This window comes from Lates calcarifer, linkage group LG6 (assembly GCF_001640805.2).
Source record: "Lates calcarifer isolate ASB-BC8 linkage group LG6, TLL_Latcal_v3, whole genome shotgun sequence".
Taxonomy (NCBI): Eukaryota; Metazoa; Chordata; class Actinopteri; family Centropomidae; genus Lates; species Lates calcarifer.
The window spans coordinates 12,414,824-12,436,260 of NC_066838.1; the positions used below are offsets into that span (position 1 = coordinate 12,414,824).

A 21,437-nucleotide genomic window follows, 5' to 3' on the forward strand; every position below is an offset into this window, starting at 1 on the left:
TAGAGATGAAAATCTAAATTGCAAACACCACTACAGAGCACACGGGGAAATGTCTGGAAAAGCTTTGATAATGATGTGCAATGCTTCATTTCTCATTTTAAACAAAAGAAGAAGAAGGTAATGAGTGTATGCCAGATGCCAATGAAACTTTGATTAGTATTACTCCAGAGGACTAAAGTACTTCATTTAACAAATTGAAGCAGATGGAAGGTAAAGAAAGATAAACATTTGTTCTTGGCAGATGAAGCATAATTCACTCATTATTCCAAAATATATTTGAGCGTTCAGGTGCTACAAACTTTGGTTTGCATAGAACCTAGATAGTAGACACATGCACAACAGTTCAAACAAATTTGAGGGCAGAATTTAAAGTCAAGATTCTGATCCACTTAAAAAAATAAAAAAATAAAAAAAAAAGGAAAGTTCTTAACTTACATGCTTTGCCAGATCTGGACTTTTAGAGTCAATATCATACCTGAAATCACAAAGAGACCACAAATCACACAGGCAGAGATATGGCCAAAAACAACACCTTACAAGAGCTTACAAATGACTACTGACTCTAATAAAAGGATACTGGCTGCAATGTGGACATTTTCAGCTTGTCAATCACACACCTGGGTCACTGGGGGAGCAAAAGGGAGCGGCCCAGGGAAAAAAATGTAAGCAATAATGTGACAGTTAATTAAGGAAGTCATTCTATAGTTTATGAATGTAATTTCCACTCTATGCCTATGGGATCTTATTGAAACAATCTACCAATGCATTGAAAGTTTTGAGCATCTGCCAGTCAAACTAAATGTAAAAGTAATTAAACCTCAGTATGCCCTGGTTCCCACCTCTGTGATAAAAGAGAGATGTAAATGAGTAACACTAATTGTGAGGGGATGCACTACGTTCTTTCCTTTTCCAGAGTCGCAACATGATAGCACGCCTAATGAATTCATTAAGTGTCTAAAAATCCTCAGAGACCTGCAGTGCGGACCTGGATACATCCTGGAAGTCCACCAGGGACTTCATGCTTGAAGGGAGGAAAGAAAAAGTAAAGATTTTTGGAAGCATATCTCTTCTCCTTGAGGAGAGAAGGATGGGAGAAAATGCTTCTGACTCTGCTCTGGGAGATCTCAAAATGAAACCGCACCTTCCTGACCCTCTTACTAGTCTGGCCTTTTCAAGAGAAGAACAGCAGGTATATGTGAAAAAGGGGAGGACAGGGGTCTCTGTGAGTTTTATGGGACTAGGTTTCAGACGTTTGCTTTGCTTCGCAGCAGGGAGATTAAGGATAAAACTTTATATGAAATATTTATCACCCTTATACCAATCTCCCTTCAACGGATGACTATTGAGACACTGCACAGATGAATAATTCCTCAGGAGAGAGCCAAGCTGGTGACGAGGGAGTGAAGAGAAAAGAAAAGTGACTCGTAGAGAGAAAATGAGATACGGGGGGGATGAAGAGATAGACGGGGGAAGTGGGAGAATGAATGAGTAAAAAGATGTTAAGCTTGTGGTTGAAACAAAAGTAGGGAACTGCAGGACTGGGTTAGAGGAGAGCGGGCACGTCTGAAACACGCACACACACACACACGCACACACGCACACACATGCCCCGGTGCGTGTCCTCCGAGGACCAGATCAAACGAAATAACTCACACGTCAAAGCGCAGGTTCTGCTTCTCCTCAAAGAAGTAGTCCAGGATGTACTTCCTGACAAAGTCTGGGTTTAGCGTGTTGTCTATCACCTCTGTTCTGCCAAACTAGATCAGAACCAGGAGAGAAAGGGAGGGAGCAAGGGAGAAAAAAAAAAGATGTGAGAACAGAGCTTTGAGACAACATATCATGCAGTCACTCAGAAACTACATGTACTGCTCTATTACCTCACCCCCACCCCCCCTCTATCTTCTCTCGACAGCCGTGCGAACTCACAGCTTCGGATAAGCTCGGATTTGATTAACAGAAGTCAATGATCGTACAGCGGCGGCTCTTCTTCTCCACCTCTCCTCATTGTGACGGGGATGAGCAAGCCTGAGGAAAGCACTTTATTGAGTCCAATTATGCTCATTTAATTAATAGCCTACTGCATTCATGCCACTGTCACTCTCAGAGCCACTTCAAAACAAGGGAACGGAGGATGAGGGACTAAGAAAACAAAGGCAAAGAAATGTTTTTTTGTCTTCACACAGGGGGGAACTGTCACAAGTGATGGGAAGATGGTGAACCCATCTCCTGTTCCCTGGTGTTAAGAGGAAAATGGGAACCCGCCAGCAGAGACGCTGAAAAGGGGTTTGTCAGTGTTACAGCGCAAGGCCTTCTGATGAGGTGATGTGCTGATAAACAAATCAACAGACACAGACAGTATCACACCCCCCACACAAGCACACTCACATTAATTGTATCCAAAATGAATAATTCAGAGTCAGAGAACTGAAGTTGAGCTGCATAAATAAAAGATCCCCAGTAGAAAAGTGTTACCATAAACTGACACAGTGAATATTAATAATAGCAGTGTTGGGGCTTAATGAAGAGATGAAACAGCAGGATTACAGGCTCACACCTTTGTGATTACATCCAGTGGGGGTAAAACTCAAAGCAGAACTTACCAGGAGTAGTGCTACACCTGCAGAATATTTTCAACGGGTGGACGCCTATGCTCATGCAAAGACAGTCAAAGCTGGATCGTGTGTAACACATGACAGTCTGAGAGAGTGGGTTTGCTGAAGTGTAACCTGCCATCATACATAAAAGTGTGTCTAAGCCTATAAAAATTTAACTGCTGCATGACTCTACCTCTCCTCTCGCTCCTCCTGTCAGAAAACATAAGAGCTCCTTTCCCAGAGGATGCAAAGGAGGTGAAATCTCCACCGAGCGATTTGAGAGCCTATTTCCTATGATAGAAGCTGAATGCGGCGACAGGGGGCCGATAGCATATTCAACTTTGGTCTCAGGCCAAACTTAACAAAGGAAGACGAATCAGCACCAGCACAAAGAACAGCCACCCGAGGAAATAACAGATCTCCCACTCCGCATATTATTCCTACCTTGGCAAGTACACAGTCAGTCTGAAAAGCCAGAGTTGTGAAAGCACAATTAACTGTCAACAGAAGAAATAAATGGCGTTAGGGGATATCTGGCCGCTGTCAGTGTGCACTTCTTCCCCTCCAATAACCCTAACTAGAATAAATTGTGAGCTGGAATGTCAGAAAATTCATCTTGGTAAAAGATTAACGTCTAGGAGTTTGACTAGAAGTGGAAAGGCCAGGCATTGCTTGAATTTAGGGGAGGTTATATTGTGTCAGCTGCTCAGCTGAGTGAAAGTACCAGACAGAGGAAAACGTGTCATGCACTAGGAGTAATTACAGACGAGGGAGTTGAAGATTAAGACTTTAAAGTCATGTGGTAATAGAATGATGGGTTCCAGCTGCAGTTTTTTTTTCCCCCTGTATATTTGGTCACAGATGCTGACAAAAATTAGTCAGGGGGGGCACAGGTCTCAAGAGGAGCTGATGATGGCATCCTCCTGGAATCGAAACACAATCAACCCATAATATTTGTCTTCACATTCTTCTCATGGTGGAGGAATGTGAGCGACTGGCAGCCAACGGGGGAGTCTATAACTGGATTACAGATGGTTGGTGGCACAGTGAGAAGGTGCTCTGACCAACCGTATCTGCTCTCAGGAGAACAAAAACAAATTACATGACAGAGGGGCAAAAAGAGGCGCTTAGCTTTATCAATATCGCACAGCTTGACTCCAGGTGCTCACAAAGCCAGCTGTCGGTCGCAACAACAACAGCACGGGTCTTTATCTCTTTCAGGGAGACACATTCAGGCTGCGCCCACAGTTTGTAAGCTCAAGGTGGGGCAGTGCAACCAGAGGTGACAGGTGTAGGAGGCTCTTCTCGCCCAAACACTGCACTCAGTGCTCGGTGTACATTTACTCGCTATCTTTTAAAATGAATATTAATGTACGATTTTTTTTTTCTGTGAGCCAAGGCCAGCTGACTGCCCTTGAAAGACATGTAAGCAAATATATTATTTAAGATCAAGCTCCAAGTATCATTTTCACTGACTAATTAATACAGCTGAAAGATTTAAAGCAATGAAACACTCAGCTCACTCAGTTAATCAGCATATCAATTAAACCATCAATCAAACATCCAATCTATCCAGTCAATCAATCACTCATCTTAATTGTGCCTGCTGGGAAATTTATTATGCAGTCAGGTTAATAGAGAGAACAATCATAGACACACTGCACACACAGGGCAGGAGAACACAGACAACTAACTACTATACAGACACTGAAATAAATAAAACACATGTTTTATGAAGCCATTCATGACTTTAATTTGACTCTGATCCATCTGCCGCTGTGCGTTTCTGTGCTGCTGTACTTCTATGTTTGTGAGGACTGCATGATTCACTTCTTCAGAGGATTGGTTGTGGGTTAAAGCAACAGTTTGATATTTTGGGAAATATACTTATCCACTCCCTCGCCAAGAATAAGATGAAGAGTGTGATACCACTCTGGAGTGTCTAGATAGCCAGTAGAGACTCCAGGAAGCTACTGCTCCGGGCAAACAAATAGTCCAGAGTGTAACCATCATAAAGCCGTGACTTGAGGTTTTCAGTCTTTATGCTAGGTTTATGGTCTCCTTGCTGTGGTTTCATATTTACTGCTCAGACGTGTGTGATATCAATTATCCAACTCTCTGCAAGAAAATAAAGAAGCAATTTTGAGAAGCAAATTGTTGAACAGCTGCTTTCTAGGACTTGGTGTTAAGTTTTGAATAAGGTTTAGGTTAAGGTTTATGGTTACAGTCCAGGTAAGGCAATACATTATGGTCCTCACAAGTATAGCAGGTCAAACATTAGTGCGTGTTGCTTTGCCATGTAAAGGCAAGACTGAGTTTCTCTCATGTACTACATGCTGAAATCCATGTTATCATCTAAAACCTGTTTTGAACCCTGCTCTATTTTTCCCGCACCTATCAAAACAGATTTTAACTCAAATCTTCACTTTGTATCTTGGAAATCTGTTGTGTCACTCCACTGTGCACCAGCATGACACTGAGGTCTCTGTGGAGTCAACAAACATCCTATTCAATCAAAAACGATTTGAGTGTGAAAGTAGAAGCAAAATATTTTGAGCCTGCAAAGTATCTGTCTTCCTGTTAGACAGCATGCACAGTATCGATCGTGCTGCATATTTTTGATTTGGCTGGCTTTTCGCTTTTGAAAAGTGTTCCATGTTCACAGAGAGTGGTTAGGCCATCTCCATTGAGATTTAATTCAAGCTTCCATTTCTGTGCATGACCATCCACTGAGACCACAAGGACACATAATAATCCCAGAAGGACCAACTGCAATCTCTGCCTTCCTTTGCTCTATCTGCCTCTCTGGTCTAATTAAGGCCCAGTGGCCAACAGCCAGAGGGGACTCTGACACGGAGGCAAATCTTTACCGATACGTGTACCTGTCACTTTAATCAGCCAATCAGTCACAGCTAACACAGTGCTGACCAGCATATGGATATTCACAGGGTCAATCAATTGCAAATGATTGGCACTCAGAGCATTTACCTTGAGAGTGAGTTGGGAGGGGGGTGGAGGAAGGGGGGCTGTAAACAGAGAGCGGGCTGTCAGTGGAGAGGAGACAGGCTGATTGAGTTGTGTTGACAGAGGGACAGCTGTGATCTCTTACCTCTCTCCACTGTTTGGACTCCACACCCTGGGTGTACAACACGACCACTGAGAAGAGAGAGGGTGGGGGTGGAGGTAAAGAGGGAAAGAGAGGGAGAGCAGAGGAATACACTGTCACTAAACAATCTCAATCAAGCTGCCCACTTCTTCAAACAGTGTTTGTTATGTTCCTCCTTTGCAGACATTCTTCATTAATTATCCTGCCACGCCCTGACAGCATAATGAAGTACCAAGCTTGATGCAGCTGAGCCTGCATCAAATTCTGGGTATGATGTCCACATGCAAAAAAAAAAAAAAAACAAAGCTCTGAAGCAAGATTGAAAGCTCCTGATGCACAATTTAAGCCATGTAATCAAAATACAATTTCTTAACAGTGGGATTCTCCTGATTCCTATTTGGTTTTGCGATTTCAGATGAAGCAGAGGCGGGCGAACGCTACGTGACCTGTCATATATCCCAAGGTTCATCTCCACGCAAATACAAAACAGGGCAAGTGAGATATTTTTTTCCGGTAGCTTATTTACACAAAGGGCTTGAGCCTCTCCCCTATTATGTTAAATGTCCCCTTCATTCTCTATCCTGCGGGGAGTATCAAAGAAAATGCCTTTATGGCAGTTCCTCATGTGTCTCACACATTTGTATTCAAAGCCTGGCGTTTATATCCTGCATGCATTAAGGTACTTTCTGTAGCTCTCACTGAGGAAAGGTTGTCACATTACTGTGCAAATGATATGCAGTTATTGAAGGAACACTTTGAAATAGCAGAGTAAACTGAATCAAAGTTAGGCTCAGCAAAAATAAAAAGTGAAGCTTTGCAAAAGGAGAGGAGGTCAGTGAACCGTATTCTAAGCAAGAGAAAGCTAAACTGAAATTAGCATTGTAAAAAAAAAAAAAAAAACTTACATGGGTCAGATTTGGAGAAAGTGTCTCGGTCCAAGAGGTTCCTGTGGGAGAAGGAAACAATTACACATTAAAATCATATGTAAGTCCTGCATATGTTTCACTGACTGTGTGTGTCATATCAGGAGGTTCCATCTGATTTTGTACACGTATGTAAATGACTCCTCTCTTATGCAGCTAATCGAAAAATTCCTATGCAAAGAGCTACAACATTATCGCCTAGTAAATCACAACCACACTTAACTTCACCTTAACCATACTGTCCTTGAGTTTTCATTTCCAAGTAAGCAGAGCAATAAGCACATTAACGCTCAGTGAAAGGAGACAGAGGACACACAGGCAGAGGTGCCAGTGAAAACACTGGTACTTCTTATGAAAACAGGTTACACTGGGTCACTTGACCCAGCTCAAACAATAATAATTGGAGCTGCAATGATTAGTTGACTGATTGATTAATATATTTAAAAATATATGATTTCATTATTTTCATAAAGAAAAATGGGAAACATTCTGTGTGAGGAAAGTGAGGATTTTGTGCTTTTGTCTATCTTGTATGACAGTAAACTGGATATATTTGTATTTTGTACTACTAGTCAGAAAAACAGGCTCTAGGAACTTGTGAGAGACAATTAATAATTATTACTAATAAAACAATTAACAAAGAAATAACTGACAGATTTTTTAAAAAATAGATTTTTTTTTAAATGATCTCTGATTGCAGCCCTAACTCTAATGCATATGTGACATAGGTCAAAAAAAAAAATTGAAGTGTGAAGAACCTTCTATCATACCTCCCGGCGAGCAGCTTTTATAGGAATGAAGGCGGCTTCATCTTGGAACACAACATCCAGCTTTCGTCATACATTCATGACGACACAAAGGAAAGTGTGACATTTAACATGAATCAGCTCTGTTGCAGCTCAGCAGCACTGCAGCGTGAAGGTGAGGAGTCTAGCCGTCTTTGCTTTGGTGACTCTGGCCTCAGGGCAGAGAGCAACAAGCCACGACACACACTACATGCTGTATGAGGATTTATTTCACCACTCACAGCAACACAGCACTATCAATACACTGAACAGGTCCATCAGTATGCATCCATGAGCTTAATTAGATTCAAAGCTCGTTTAGCATCCTGAAGTCACCGGAGGCCAAAGCATGCTCCATGTGCACCGACGTTGTTGAGCCTCACTCTGATCCATTACTTGTGCAGCAGTATGGTTATGTACTGTAAGTCACACTCATTCAGTCTCCCTCAGTTTGAAGCACAATCAAAGAAAAAAGGCTGCTATTGTGTGGCAGGATAGCTACAACAGCCTCTAAATCCTCAAACAAGGTACAACCTCACTCGCTGTTGAGGAGCTATCCAGTTCCCGATACTGATCATCATCCAACACCCTTTCAAGCAGCCAGACACTCACTGATTGACTCATTCAAGATAAGAACCACAATCAGCATTAATATTATTCATGCCATTTTTTTTTTTTTTTTTTTTTTTTTTTTTTGGAGGTGGAGGGCAATTCTGAGAATTTCCCCAACAACTCAAGCCATTTTCTTCAGTGTTTCCTTCTTTCTCAGTACAACATCTACTGAAAGAGACATCATCTTTGAAACTAGACAGTGCTTCAGTCACTTTCACACATCCAACATTTTAGATAAACGTTCTCCACACGGTCTCAACGATCTCATTAGCATGTCAGTATATAACACAAAAGACTATAAATATGTCTTGTTTCTGGTTCCTGATTGTCAGCAGCATCAATAAATAACTCGCATGCAGTTCAGAACAATGCTCATCTCTTTAGGGGACAGCAGCAATGAATATAGATGAGATTTCAGGGCTGAATCCAAGCAACAGGACATCATTCATGCACACGTAATTCTGCATTCCTGGACACAAAATCTTCTGTCACAGGGATACGTGGGGGGGGGGGGATAATAGATGCAGCTTCGTTGGGTATTAGCCTTGGGCTGACCTGACTACAGTTGGAACATTGTCAGTGTAATTATCATTGGAGATAACAAAGCCATCCATGACTAACTGCCTCTTTGTATCCACCTGTTACTGTCTGGCATCCATTACCCTCAGACAATTAGCTTGTCCATCACCTTATCCCATCTCTCAGTGCGGAGGAGAGCAGGCCACGCAGAAAAGGGAAAACATGATGTCCTGTTTCACTTTTGTACAATGTTACTGTAGAAAAATAAGCCTTCACTAGAGTTCCTCAACCTCACTTTGTTCTCGCAGAACATGTCTGCTCCGAGAAGAAATGATTAGTGTACAGAATTATACAGCAATACAAATTAATCCACCATCTTACTGCACACATGGCCAGAGAACACACAACAGTGCCGCAGGATGGGTATTAACATCTCACATAATCCATCTGCTTTCGCCGAAGTAACGCTGCCTATTTCAAAAGGTAACTCCTCCTCTCTACAAATCTCAGTGGGATAAGAGAAGATCATTATCCTGAAAGCTGATGTAGAGAAAGTTTGTTGATGAAGTTCATTGAAAGTAGGACAAAAGTAATTAGATCCAGCTACTTTTCACCCACACCACATTTTCATGTACCAACCTTGTTTCAGACCATAGCACTTTTGTGATCACTATGCCTCTCTAACTTGAAATAATGAATGAAAATGGCTAACATCACTTTTCTTATTCTTCTTGATCTCACTACCTTCATTAAATCTCTGAGTGCAGTAATCTTCTCTTGTCACCCAAGTATTTAATATTTTATCACTTCTGGGTCTGAAGTGCATTATTAGATGCCGAACAAACAAATCTACCAGAAATTAAATTCAAAAAAGAAATAAATATTTTTTTAATTTAGTTTAATTGCTTTCTTTCTATTCATCCCTAATAATTGTTTATCAATTAGTGCATTAATGCTTGTAAGTTACAGTTAAATCTGTAAACACAGAATCAGCGTCACTCAACCGATGCATGTGCTCTGCAATCAAATCTGCAAACTCTCTTTGCTTCTATAAATGTGTCAAAAAGTGTTTTGTTTGGCTAAAATACTGATGAATGTTTCCATTACAAGAAAAGGAGAGTTGACCTCTAAAACATGGCTGGCTGCTGAAATCTAATTTAAAAGAATATATTAGCAACACCCGCTCCCTCTCGGTCAGATCCCTGGAGATATCTTAGCAGTTCCTTCGTCCATGTGACTGATTATTAAAACTAAGAAAAGTGGGAATTAATTCCTGCACCCGCAGCGCCTTATTGTCAGCACTCCCTTAATTCTCCTCCACTTTCTTAGGGTTGTCGAAATCATAATTGGCACCTTGGAGAAATAGCATCTAATTCAGTGGAAAGTGGTTTTAAATAGTCTTGAATTCAGCTGGCCAATTCCAGTATGAGCTGCTGCCTCACTGGTTCTTAAAAGGACACGACAAATGCAAGCTTGAAAGTCAAGTCACCGACTGGGTTAGAGGAAGTAAAGTCTCTATATTACATTAGAAACAATGGGAGATGGCTGGGAGCAAAGAGTGAAGGATGGTTTGCATTTTCAAGTCGGCTCTCTCGCTTCACTTTCTCTCCTGCCCTGTGGCCCTCTCCTCTTTGACTGAGGATAGACATTTTCTTTCCACTCACACACCACAGGGTCAGTGGGTCCACTTTTTGTCTAATATAACCTTAAGCAGCATCTCAGGGGTCAAGAGGTCAGCGAACCAAACAGTGGTTATACATATGCAGCTGCAGAGGTCGGCCATCCCTTTACAAATCGGTGGAATTCCTTTATTTAGAAATATTCAATCTTTCTTGGGGGCATCTTTGTAATTCATAAAAAATGACGTGCACTATATTATGCAAGAAAGGTCATCAGATACAGGCTTGTTCCGTGCAAATCTGCTGAAATTAAAACAACAACTGATAAAAATCTGAAGCACTGCTGTATTTCATTAGTGGAAATGATCTTTGTCCATACTGTATAACTGAATCCTTGCATGGCGACAGATGATGATACAGAGGAGTGTTGCTTTTGTCTGGATCTCCGCAACTCCCCTCCATTACATTCAGCATGCAATCTGCTCGCTTTATTAGTGACAGACCCATCTGCTGACCTTCACTGTGATGGCACCAGGTGTCTTCTCCTCCTCCATCTGTTTAATTATTCAGGTTCTGTCCAACCCAGGGATCTCTCCAGGTCGACAATACCTGCTGCAGAGCACTCCCAGGGTGGCTGTCTCATGGGCAGTGGCAGAATCTCAGTCATAAACCTGCTCTTGTGCTAGTATAATAAATGAGAATGCACATATGCTGTGACCGCCTGTTTCGGACTGGCTTTTGGTGTGTGACTAATGTCTGACCTGGGAATAATATCACTGCTAATTGCACACTGTGACAGCTCGGGGTTTGTGTAATGAAAGGGCTTTTTTTAATTTTTTTTTTTTTTTTTTTTTTTTTTTTTAAAGGAGCTGAGGGAGATGCACACATTGATACTACATGGCTGTTATAACCCTTGCAGAGCACCTTGCACTTAGCCTGCCAACCTCATCTCTCCGTTCCATTTGAAAAGACCAAAAAAAAAAACAAAGCTGCAAATATCTTTGCAGGCATACACAAACCATGTACTTCACAGACTGGCGATGTAAAGCACTTTAAATAGTACACTAGGAGCAAATCAGGCACAGTAGGGCATGTCTAAGCTCATACATATTTTGGCTTTGAAGTGACAGTAGCTGATCATTAAATGGAGATAGAGAAAAAAAACCTGTGAATTCAGATAAGTGTGGGGTGGAGGGAGCAGGGTCAATTTTCAATAGTGATTATGATAATAAAACATACAAAGAATTGATGTTGGTGAGGGATGAGATGGCTGCAAGTGTAATATATAGGGTGGAAACAGAAATGGAGCTGTCTGATTGGTGGTGGCCTCATGTTGAGCCTTGAAAGGTGAAAGTAGACACAGCAGGCAAACTGTAATGAGCATGTACTGATGAACACTAACTAGCACTGTACCTATAACTGTAGGTATGACTTCACACCTCTTCTCTCAAACAGACATCATTATCATCTTTTCATCTTTTTATTTCACTTTGAGTTACTTTGCAGAAGACCTTTTCTGTTTCCTGGAATAACAGTGAAATGCAGAAAACACAGAACTGATATCTGCTTTTTCATGTGTGACCAATAACTGCATATAAAGATGGACGGCACATCTCAATTTCCACCCTCTGTACAAAAATAAAGCCAAAATATCCCAGATACGAGCGCTGCCATCTTACCCTGGTGACGTCACTTGGAGCCAGAGTCTGTGCAGCGGCAATCAGGATGTGGCACAACAAATTCCCGCCCATACTGCCACCTGGCCAATCATGATGCAATCACAGTCTTCAGTCATGACGTCAAACCCCAGTGTTTCCCCTACCATTGTCTTAGCAGGGGGGTCCCTGTTGGCGGGGCGGGCCACCTCCAAAGGAAAAAAAAAAAATGCAAAAGCAAAAGAGCCACAGAAGGCACAGGTTGACAACTCCCCGCTGAGTGTAAGAAAAGCTCCAACAAGCATTGTAAGTCTCTGTAAATCATAGATGGACAGACGTCAACTCCCAACATCTGAAAGTCAGACCAAATAATCTGCATTTTTTTTTTACACGCACCATCTGCCAGTTTTTCTGGTGTTAGCCCTCCTCTGGCGTTCGTATAAAACTATAACTAATGTAAGGTACAGTAACAAATAACTGACTAAAAACAAGACCTTTGGAAAAATGAATACTTGAACACGCATCAGTGAGATAACAACTACCTAAAATGACAGAAGTCATCTTTGGGGAAAAAAATATTTGACGTGTACTTGCCCATGTCTTATCTGCTATTCATGGAGGGGGCAGGATTTAGGACCTATCCTATAGCCAGCCACCAGGGTGTGATCAAAATGTTTTGACTTCACTTTTGGGGATCTGTCATGACATCCATCTTTTTGTAAAGTCACTGCATGCTACACAATTACAAAACAAACATGAAGCAAACTTGAGGTTAGACTAATTCACAACCTCTACCGATACCAATAATCATTTCTCAGTTTTCTAGTTTGTTGTTTATCTTATACAATACGTTTTGACTGATAAGCCATTTCCCTACAGTGAAAATTAATTGCATTTGTACTTATCAAGCCTCATGTTTCAGCTGTATACACAGCTTTGTAGCAACGGCACACACACACACTCGCCCACATAAGCAGAAATGTTCCTTTTAGCAACAATATTAATGTATCTAACAGAAAAATTCCTAACTCAGACATGACAATAATGTGACAATGAGTAGACTGTTAAGCCCTTCAGCCAAGACTGTCAACAAGTGACAGACCTTCAGCATATGCAACATAATGCGGTGAAATCTTCACTGAGCAAACTGTCACACTTTGTACAAATCCACCACCAGCTCTCACATTTCCCAGACAAGCTGTGATCTTAGGTCAAATATTTCCCGACACAGAAATCTACAGACATACTCTGCTGACCCTTAAGGATCTTTGAAAATAGTAACAAAAGCAGCTTGATACCTCTGAGCCAAGGGGGACTGCTTTGATATCTTTTTGTTACACCACACTCTTGACTTTTCCTGTCATTCAAATCAACACTTTCAGATGACACAGGCAACATGCAGAGTGTTATAAACCAGTGGCATGGCAGCACAACTGTGTTTCCATGGGATCTCCCCTGCTGCTGTCATACATCCCAAATGAGAATATATTAATAACACTGACACCACCACAAGCCAAGTGTCTGGGATCCAAACTCATTTTCACTGTGTCAGGGGTTCATGCATAATCATCCGCTTCATCGACCTGTGACTCGCCTGCTGCAATCTTAACATCCCCAAAACTGGAGGAGGAAAAAAAACCTCTTCTCAGCACCCTTGTGTCTCTCAGCCTCGATCCCCAAAACAGATGCGACACATCACTCACAGACACGAGCCATCCTACAAGATAAAAGCTGCAAGCTCGCCTCAGGTCACTCTTAACCCAGAACGCGATATGAAAAGAACGGCACAGTAAAAACACTGCAAATTGAAATTTCTCTCCTACTCAGAGAGATCTTTTATTAATATTTCATGCACTTGCACAATGCAAACTAGTTCAGTTCAAACTTGCTGCATGCCAGGGCCAAACAAAAGAATGTTGCAACCACAAAAACCAGGTCACAGGGTTTCATTGAATGAGTAAGACTGAATGAGATCAATAGCTACAACAGCTATTAACACAACAACAACAGCAGAGTTACAGGCCATAACAACACACTTGAATAAACAATAGGTTGGTTACACAGCTTGAATCCCAATTGCTCCGCTCAAGCAATTGTTTTTGACGTATCGAGCAGAGATGCCACACATCCTAATTGTTCTGATGATTTCATTAAGCCAGTCCCTCTGCTGCAATGATTGCCTCAGGAAGAGTTCAGCTCGAGGAGCATGCCACAAGTTTTCAGATTGACCCCAGGGAACAGCAATCAGTGGCCTTGTGTGCCGCCTGGGATCCTCCCCTGCAAGCATTTGTCACAGAATGCTGGCAGTCACGTGACTTCTTGTGTGTTTCACCAGGTAATGAATCCCCCCTGGAGCAGAGTGGCCTGGTTGGCTTAGATCCCCCCTATCTATGGAATGCATTGATTGGATGTGGTGCTACCCTAACCAATCTATCACAGCAAATGAATGGGTTACAGTGAGCTCCGAAGCAGTGGCAGAGACTACAGGAGATGGACAAGATGCAGCATCTTTGTCCTGATGAAGCGGGCAACGGGGGCTGATAAAGTTTGATGCTGAAGCTGTCAGGTGGGAGGCTGAGCGCAGGGGAAAGGAGGGTGGCTTTGTCAGCCAATTTTACTTTTAACAGCATGCTTGTGGTTTGTTTTGACACGCTGCAAAGGACCAATAAATCTTTATAATATGCCCTCTGTTGATGCATTTTCAAACGGGAGTTAACATAAAAATTCAAGCTACATCCTCATGCCTGGTGGTATATCATGTACTTACAATGATTCAGTATCCAAATCTGGGCTTTTCATCAAAAAATTCCGCTGTTTACTTTCCCCTCACCCTCACCCCTCTGGATGGTAACTATCTAAAAAAAAAATGAGAAGCCAACAAGTAATCTTTCAGGGACAAGAAATTCTTTTTCCCTCGCTCTTTTCTGATAAGGGTTGTAAACCTTTGTCAGGGTTGTCAAGCTTATCAGTATGATTCTCCTCCCTCATTCTGGTCACAGAGGCACACTCAGTAAACATTTACAAATCACTACTAAGATCCTGCACGTGGATCTGCACTGAGATGAACCAAAGAGAAACAGAACAACAACAAAAAAAAATCATTAAATGAAAATTCATGTGTCAAGCCTTTAAGGGTTTTGTGTTTTTTGTCTGTGAGCACATTTTTTTCCAACATTTATTACTAAAAGTGTGCGTCACAGTGGAACCACAGAGCTGAAGCCCCAGTTTCCCTTAAGTCATTGTACATGGGAACTCTGAGACGGTCTGGTAAGCTGAGATATAGAAAGGGCTCATTCTACAATGCACCAGGATTCACATTTACTACTTTGGTTATAATTAAAGAATGATGTAGCAAACTGCATAGACACATTATGAAATATTCATCAGAGCTGCTTAAATATTAACCAATGAACACACTAATTACTGCCATGAAAGAGGTGGGGATCAAGCCTGTAAAAGCATCAGGGGATCCCAAGCCCCAACCCGACTGAACCGTATTCACTGGCATGCGTTTGGTAAGGCAGATGAAGGAATAGAGGCCACTTGAGTTTGAAGAGCCATCTTATCGCCAAGTTGGAGTGTAGCCCTCGCGGCTAAGAAGCAGATGCTTTGGGCTCGGCTCACTGGCTGACCTGTGAGCAAAACCAATCAGAGCCATAGATGGGGAACAATGTGCTATCACAGCGATATGCACTTGTTTTGATAAGAGGTTGTCTTCAGTCCCTCCGGTTTGTTTGGGGGGGGGGGGGGGGGGGGGGGGGGGGGTGAGGGGGTGAGGGCTTGTTGCAATATTGGCAGAGGGTTATGAGAATGCCTGTAGGGGCTGCACGCCACAATTCAATTCCATGTGTGCTGCAATCTCAGAGCTTTCAGGCTTACTAAATCAATTACACAGAGTTGTGGAGCCTGTGCTTCTCACCCTCATAGCACCCATTGTTTCTATCTGCCTCTATTGGATGGACCAAATACACACTTGCTGATAAGTGGGAGGAGCGGCTGCACACTTCATATGTGTTCACCTTTTTGAGCTGCTCAGCACTCGATCTTTGAAGCAGCCCTCCGAGGTCAGACATGAGCTACTGTAGCAATCTCCTCTAGTCACCGAGAACAGAAAGGACCTGAAGTCTTTGCATCTAAAACAGACAATGTTTCAAGGTCCGGTGAAAACAGGGAATGAATTTTTTTCTTCTCTATCAAACTGTGTCCTGGAGCAAGTCTTTGTTTGGAGAGACATTAATGACAGACAAGGGAGCTGCAGATCGACAGGGCCTGAGGGCATCAACACAGCTTAAAGTATGAAGGTCTGAGGGAAAACAAAACAATAGTGTGCACCAAGAGGGAAATAACACGAGTCCAGATGCGACCCCACAATGGATAAAAAAATGCATGCACATGCACACACACACACACACACACACACACAACCTGAGCTCCATATGCCAATATACACAAACTTACTACACACACTCACTCTTGCCTATGAAGGGATTCATCTTCTTTTAACAGCCCTCCACCTTCCACTGCTGCACCAGTGAACCTCTCAACCTGTCCACTCTATAAAGGTTAACAGACTCGTTGAAATATGACTAATTAATTAATATCCAGAATGGGTTATAAGGTCGCCTAAATGGCAACAGGGGCGTTGGATTTTGTCAAACAACGCCACAATTTCAAAAGCAGATGACGAAGCAGTGTTTTCACAATCAACAATCAATCAGATTGTTCCCTCCAGTGACTGACTGGAGTGAATGGAGATTTCAAGAAGAATGCAGATGAGAGAAGAAAACTACAGCAGTGGGGTGTTTGGTTGATAAATCTCTGTCCTGTGGCTTTACACACATTAATTTTGTGAAATAGCTACAGGATCAGTTTCAACAGCACAGCACATCATTTACATATATATAACACTGATGTAGCCTGGAGGTACACAGAGCTAAACACTGTGGACTGGGGTAAAATGACACACATCTGAGAAAACACAAATTAACATCAATTTTCATGAGAAAAGATGATAATAAAAAAAACTGCAGCAACTGTACATGTCGACCTGTATATAGCCATGGATGTATATGTGGCAGCAGCATAGTATATACAGTGATACAGTGACTCTACCTGCAACCGGCGCTGCCCCACCCAATCCAACCGAGGCACTTGCCATTTTCGTGGTATGAGGGCGGGGGGTGGGGGGGTGTCAGTTAAATGCCAATGTACAAGTAGGGAGGAAATGTATAGCGCTTATTGGGATTTTCACGTTTCCGTAACAAACCAGTGTCGTTTTTCGGAGCCTGTCAAGCGATCGCAAAGCTCCACACATGACGCGCTGCCTCCGGGGGAAACCTCGGCAGGCACGCCAACAAACTCCACGACGGTCGATAAGCTACCGTGGCACGCAGCCTGGCGCGCGCAAAACACAGACACACAGCGCTATAGACTCATGAGACTCTGACGGAGATAGGGGGTTTATCTAAATAGGCACCAGAGAATCAATCGTCACTGTAAACAGGGCAAACAAAAATGCGTAAAAGTTAAGGGATGGTCAGAGTGGCAGCGTGGAACTGTGATAGGGCGAAATTCTAGACATTACTGCGGCTGAAATTAGATGCAGTATCGATTTATAATTTAAATTAATAACGAAAAGTGTCTAAAATTCTCAAATACTCCAATGAGGTCATGTATGTGTATGGGTCTTTACAGTAAAGACAGAGTCTCTGCGAGGATTTTAGCGTTGTCATTTTACCTTTAATGAAGTTTTTATTTTACTTTATTAGTTGTTCTTTTTCAAGAGGAAATTGCATATGGCAACGTTTATCAACGTCTTGGAGCTAAAATATGTATTTACTCGGTTACCTACTCATTATAATGTCCAGTCTTGTTACAGCAAAATGCACCCAAAGCGCGCGGAGCTCCCCAAACCCTGACGCAGACACAGCAGCAGCAGCAGCAGCACCGGAGTGGACTCACCTGCATGACACGGTGATCTCCACTTTAGTGGCCGGGATGCTCCCACTGATGGGGTCGAAGTCACGGACTGTCGCCGTGGCCTCCACTTTGTCCATAACGTCTCCCTCCATGGGTGCGGGAGACCCAGGCCGACTCCCTCTGAACCTGAAGAGCCGAGGGCGGAGAGCCGGAGCGCAGCGGACGAGGGAGCGAGAGCGGATAAGGTCCAATCAAACCTCCTAAGTGCTGTCCATCTGAGGACGGGCAACAGCATGGAAAGTTGAACGGGAGGCTGCAGCGGCGAGGCGATAGATTTGACTTAAAAAAAAAACAAAAAACAAAAAAAAAAGTGGGATCACATGCCAGGACGCATCAGCGCCAACTCCGCTGTTTTCCAGGGAAAGAATGAGCTCTTCTGCCAGAGGAGCGTTTGAAAAGTAAAAGCAGTGAACTCCACCCCTCCTGCCTGCATTCTCCTACATGCAGGGCTGCGAATGACACTCGTTGCAGATTCAAGCTATTGATCTATGGCTGGACGGATCGTTATTTTGGTCCACACTGGTTTTAACACCCTCTAACAGAAAATAAATAAGCACCGAGGGACGTGAATACAGCATTGGTTTGTAGTGAACCAGCCTTTAAGAGAGCAATTTCCTTTTCTCGCTCCTTCGGTTCAGGAAACCACCGCCTAAAATTAACAACATCAAATGTTCAGGCTGAAGCTTTAGGTCACACGTAACGGATGAATAGTTTATTTTCAACTAGTGTTAAAAATTACATCAGTTCCTGCAGAGCCACCAGATCTTATTACTAATTGAAAGGCTGCTTGATGCTCTTTCAGCATCTGGACAGCTCCTAAAAACTCCTGCAGCTTCCAGTGCTTCAATCACATCCTCCTTCCCTCGTTTATCTTGTCAATAAAAAGTGACGTCCCTCCCCCAAACACACACACACACACACACAACTACTGTATATTCATCACTGGGAGATATGTATGGGAGGCTGTGCTGTCCCAGGGGAGCTCCATTTCTGTTTCATCGTTTTCCTGATTGAACAACCTGGTGAAATGTGGAGGAATTCAGCCTGTCAAAGGGATAATTCAAAGGTAAACTGCTGTGGAGATTCTGTGTAGGGGATGGGGATTTGGGGGGTGTGTGGGGGGCTTACTACCATCAGTCACTGCGACCAACTACTGGGAAATCTCCAAGGAGCGAATCGCTGGGCGGAGTGATTGTTTCTCTCTTGCAAAACACTTTAAGAAATCACTCTAACTCGCTCCCCATGTCTCATGAAACCATTCACACAGTTATCAGTAGCAAATAGGCAACGTCCTCTCACACGGAAATGACAAATTAACTCTCCACAAATCCTCTGTCTTTGCACAAACATACAGATGCTACACACATGTGCTACACACTGTAACATCTACTGTGTTCCAGAGTTCACACATAAATACTCGTGCAGCCGCAGAAACTGCATCTTGCTACAGGCTATCCATCATTCTCCATCATTTCAGAGCAGCGAGCTTTGTGGGAGGTCTATGCACAGCAGTAACACACCGCTATAGCTACACTCACACACCTGGGAGTGAGACTTGGGCTGATTGGGCAATGAGGGCTGCACATTTCGGACACATAAGCGCCAGAGTGCGGCTTCATCATTAGTCATGTTCACTCGGTAATTAGGCCTCGCGGTGGCCCTTAGTCGGTTGATTTTGAGCTCCCTTCAGTGCACTGCCCCCAGCCGCCTGCTGAGAGCCTCTCCACTGTTCCCACCCGCAGCCACCCCACTTCCTATAGCTCTGGCAGGAGTGTAATTACAGCTGTATGAACCGTCTCTGTGGGGAGTGTGTGTGTGTGTGTGTGTGTGTGTGTGTGTGTGTGTGTGTGTGTGTGTGTGTGTGTGTGTATGTGTGTGTGTGTGCGGGCGCACGTGTGTGAGTGTGAGTAGTCGTACCACTCAGACCTGCTCAGCATCAGCAGCAGACCTCAGCATCAGCAGGGGGGAGGAGGCCAGACGATAGGGTACGAACTCCCAACATCGCCGGAGGTCTGCGGGAGAGGCTGAAAGTTAAGTATAATTACAATTACCTGAGTACTTTATTTAGTTTAAGTATTTTTGTTTTTCTGCATTTCATTACATTTTGATTTTGTGTAACTTGAGGGGGAACGGTTGCACATTTACTTCCACTACATGTCTTGACATGACAGCTGTTACCTTTCAGGCAAAGATTTTACATAAAACATTTAGATGTACGTTGGTTTTCTTGCCCAGAGTTAAGCGAGAAGATCGATACCACACTCATGGTAAATATGAAGCTTCTGACAGGAGACAGTTAGCTTGGCTTAGCTTAGCATAAAGAACTGGAACAGTTAGCTATCTGGGTCGAGTCTGACAGAAACATCTGCCTGCCAACAACTCTGAGGGGAGTTTTCACATCTGGGACCCAGGCCTGGATCTGAGTACACTTCACCCCAAAGTCCAGTTCATTTGATTGGTGTGAATTCTGTGCACGTGAAAAAGTGGCCTTGAGTACAGTTAGTGTGTACTCAGGTGCAGTCCACTCCAGGTGTGAAAACAACATTACCAAAACACAGAGGCAGACTGCTATTTACAGTGTGTTTTGTTGCATACTTTTCTTCCTTTTTGTGTTTATTGGCAGAACACAAACCAATTAGGTACAAACCTACAACCTACAGTATCAGTGTGTAGATACACAAGTGTACTTGGGTATGGAACAATCATACCCAGGCACCATATAAGGCAGTCATGAAAACACCCAAAAATTAACCAGTTAACACAATATATCTCTTAAAAGCTGAAATGTACTGCACACAATACTTCTTACAGAGGTATATGTTGGACTGCCTGGCAGTCTCCACTGGTTATCTGGCAATTTAACAGCAACAACAAGACCCCAAGAACTCACTGCACCCCGCCAGACCAAGACAACCAACTGCTTCCTCTGATTGGGATTGCATTCAGACATGGAATCCTCTCATCTAACTCTCTGCAACATAAACATGCAAGTGTATTTCCCAAAATGTTGATGGGAAAACATCAAAACCAGCAGCAGCCACCACAATACCCTGTCATTAAGGCGAAGTACTACAAACAAGACTTCATCCACATCTGAAGGCAAAAGTGTTTACAGCAGCCACACTGAAAAATCTGCCATCTCACAGGGGGTGAGACACAATAATTGCTTACATTAAGATTATAGTGTATACTGTCAGACACACTGTTAGTAAATAGAGCTTGAGAGAGCACTTCATATCCTGCATAATTGAAAAGGAGTTCAAGTCCTTCCTATTTTCTTACCTACACACACCTGTCTCCAACTCAGGTCAACTCAGGATGAGGGGGTTATGATGCTGTTCGACCGTCCAACAAGCACTTCAACTGCAGCATATTGGTGCCATAAGGCCGTGTTCAGAGGTACATGAAGATGATGCTGATTCAGGTGCCAGATATTCAGATTTGAGTACCTGCAAACACAGCAAAATACCAGCTTGTACTATCATGACTGTTCTACATTAAGACTGGTGTTACTTGTTCGTCCACATGTGCAACACTAATATATCACAGTATATCACAGTGTATGTACTGTCTTCACATAATCAGCAGCTAGAGGAAGTTAAACCAAAGATGCACACAGAAGAAACTAATAATACAAATGTGAAA

General features: G+C 42.9%; 1 protein-coding gene across 2 annotated transcripts in view; it reads right to left on the reverse strand.

Moving 5' to 3' along the window:
- Window positions 1–18,691, reverse strand: part of cpne5a (copine Va) — a 69,803-nt gene extending 51,112 nt beyond the window's left edge. Inside the window, exons 1-5 of one of the 2 annotated variants that reach the window (XM_018666101.2) lie at window positions 17,775–18,691; window positions 6,606–6,646; window positions 5,704–5,750; window positions 1,654–1,757; window positions 436–475 (exon numbers count right to left, since the gene is read on the reverse strand). In XM_018666101.2, coding sequence (XP_018521617.1) covers window positions 436–475; window positions 1,654–1,757; window positions 5,704–5,750; window positions 6,606–6,646; window positions 17,775–17,884 — 342 coding nt within the window. In that variant the 5' untranslated portion in view covers window positions 17,885–18,691. The remainder of the gene's footprint in view (window positions 1–435; window positions 476–1,653; window positions 1,758–5,703; window positions 5,751–6,605; window positions 6,647–17,774) is intronic. The other variant, XM_018666102.2, reaches the window with a different exon arrangement.
- Window positions 18,692–21,437: the final 2,746 nt, after the last annotated feature.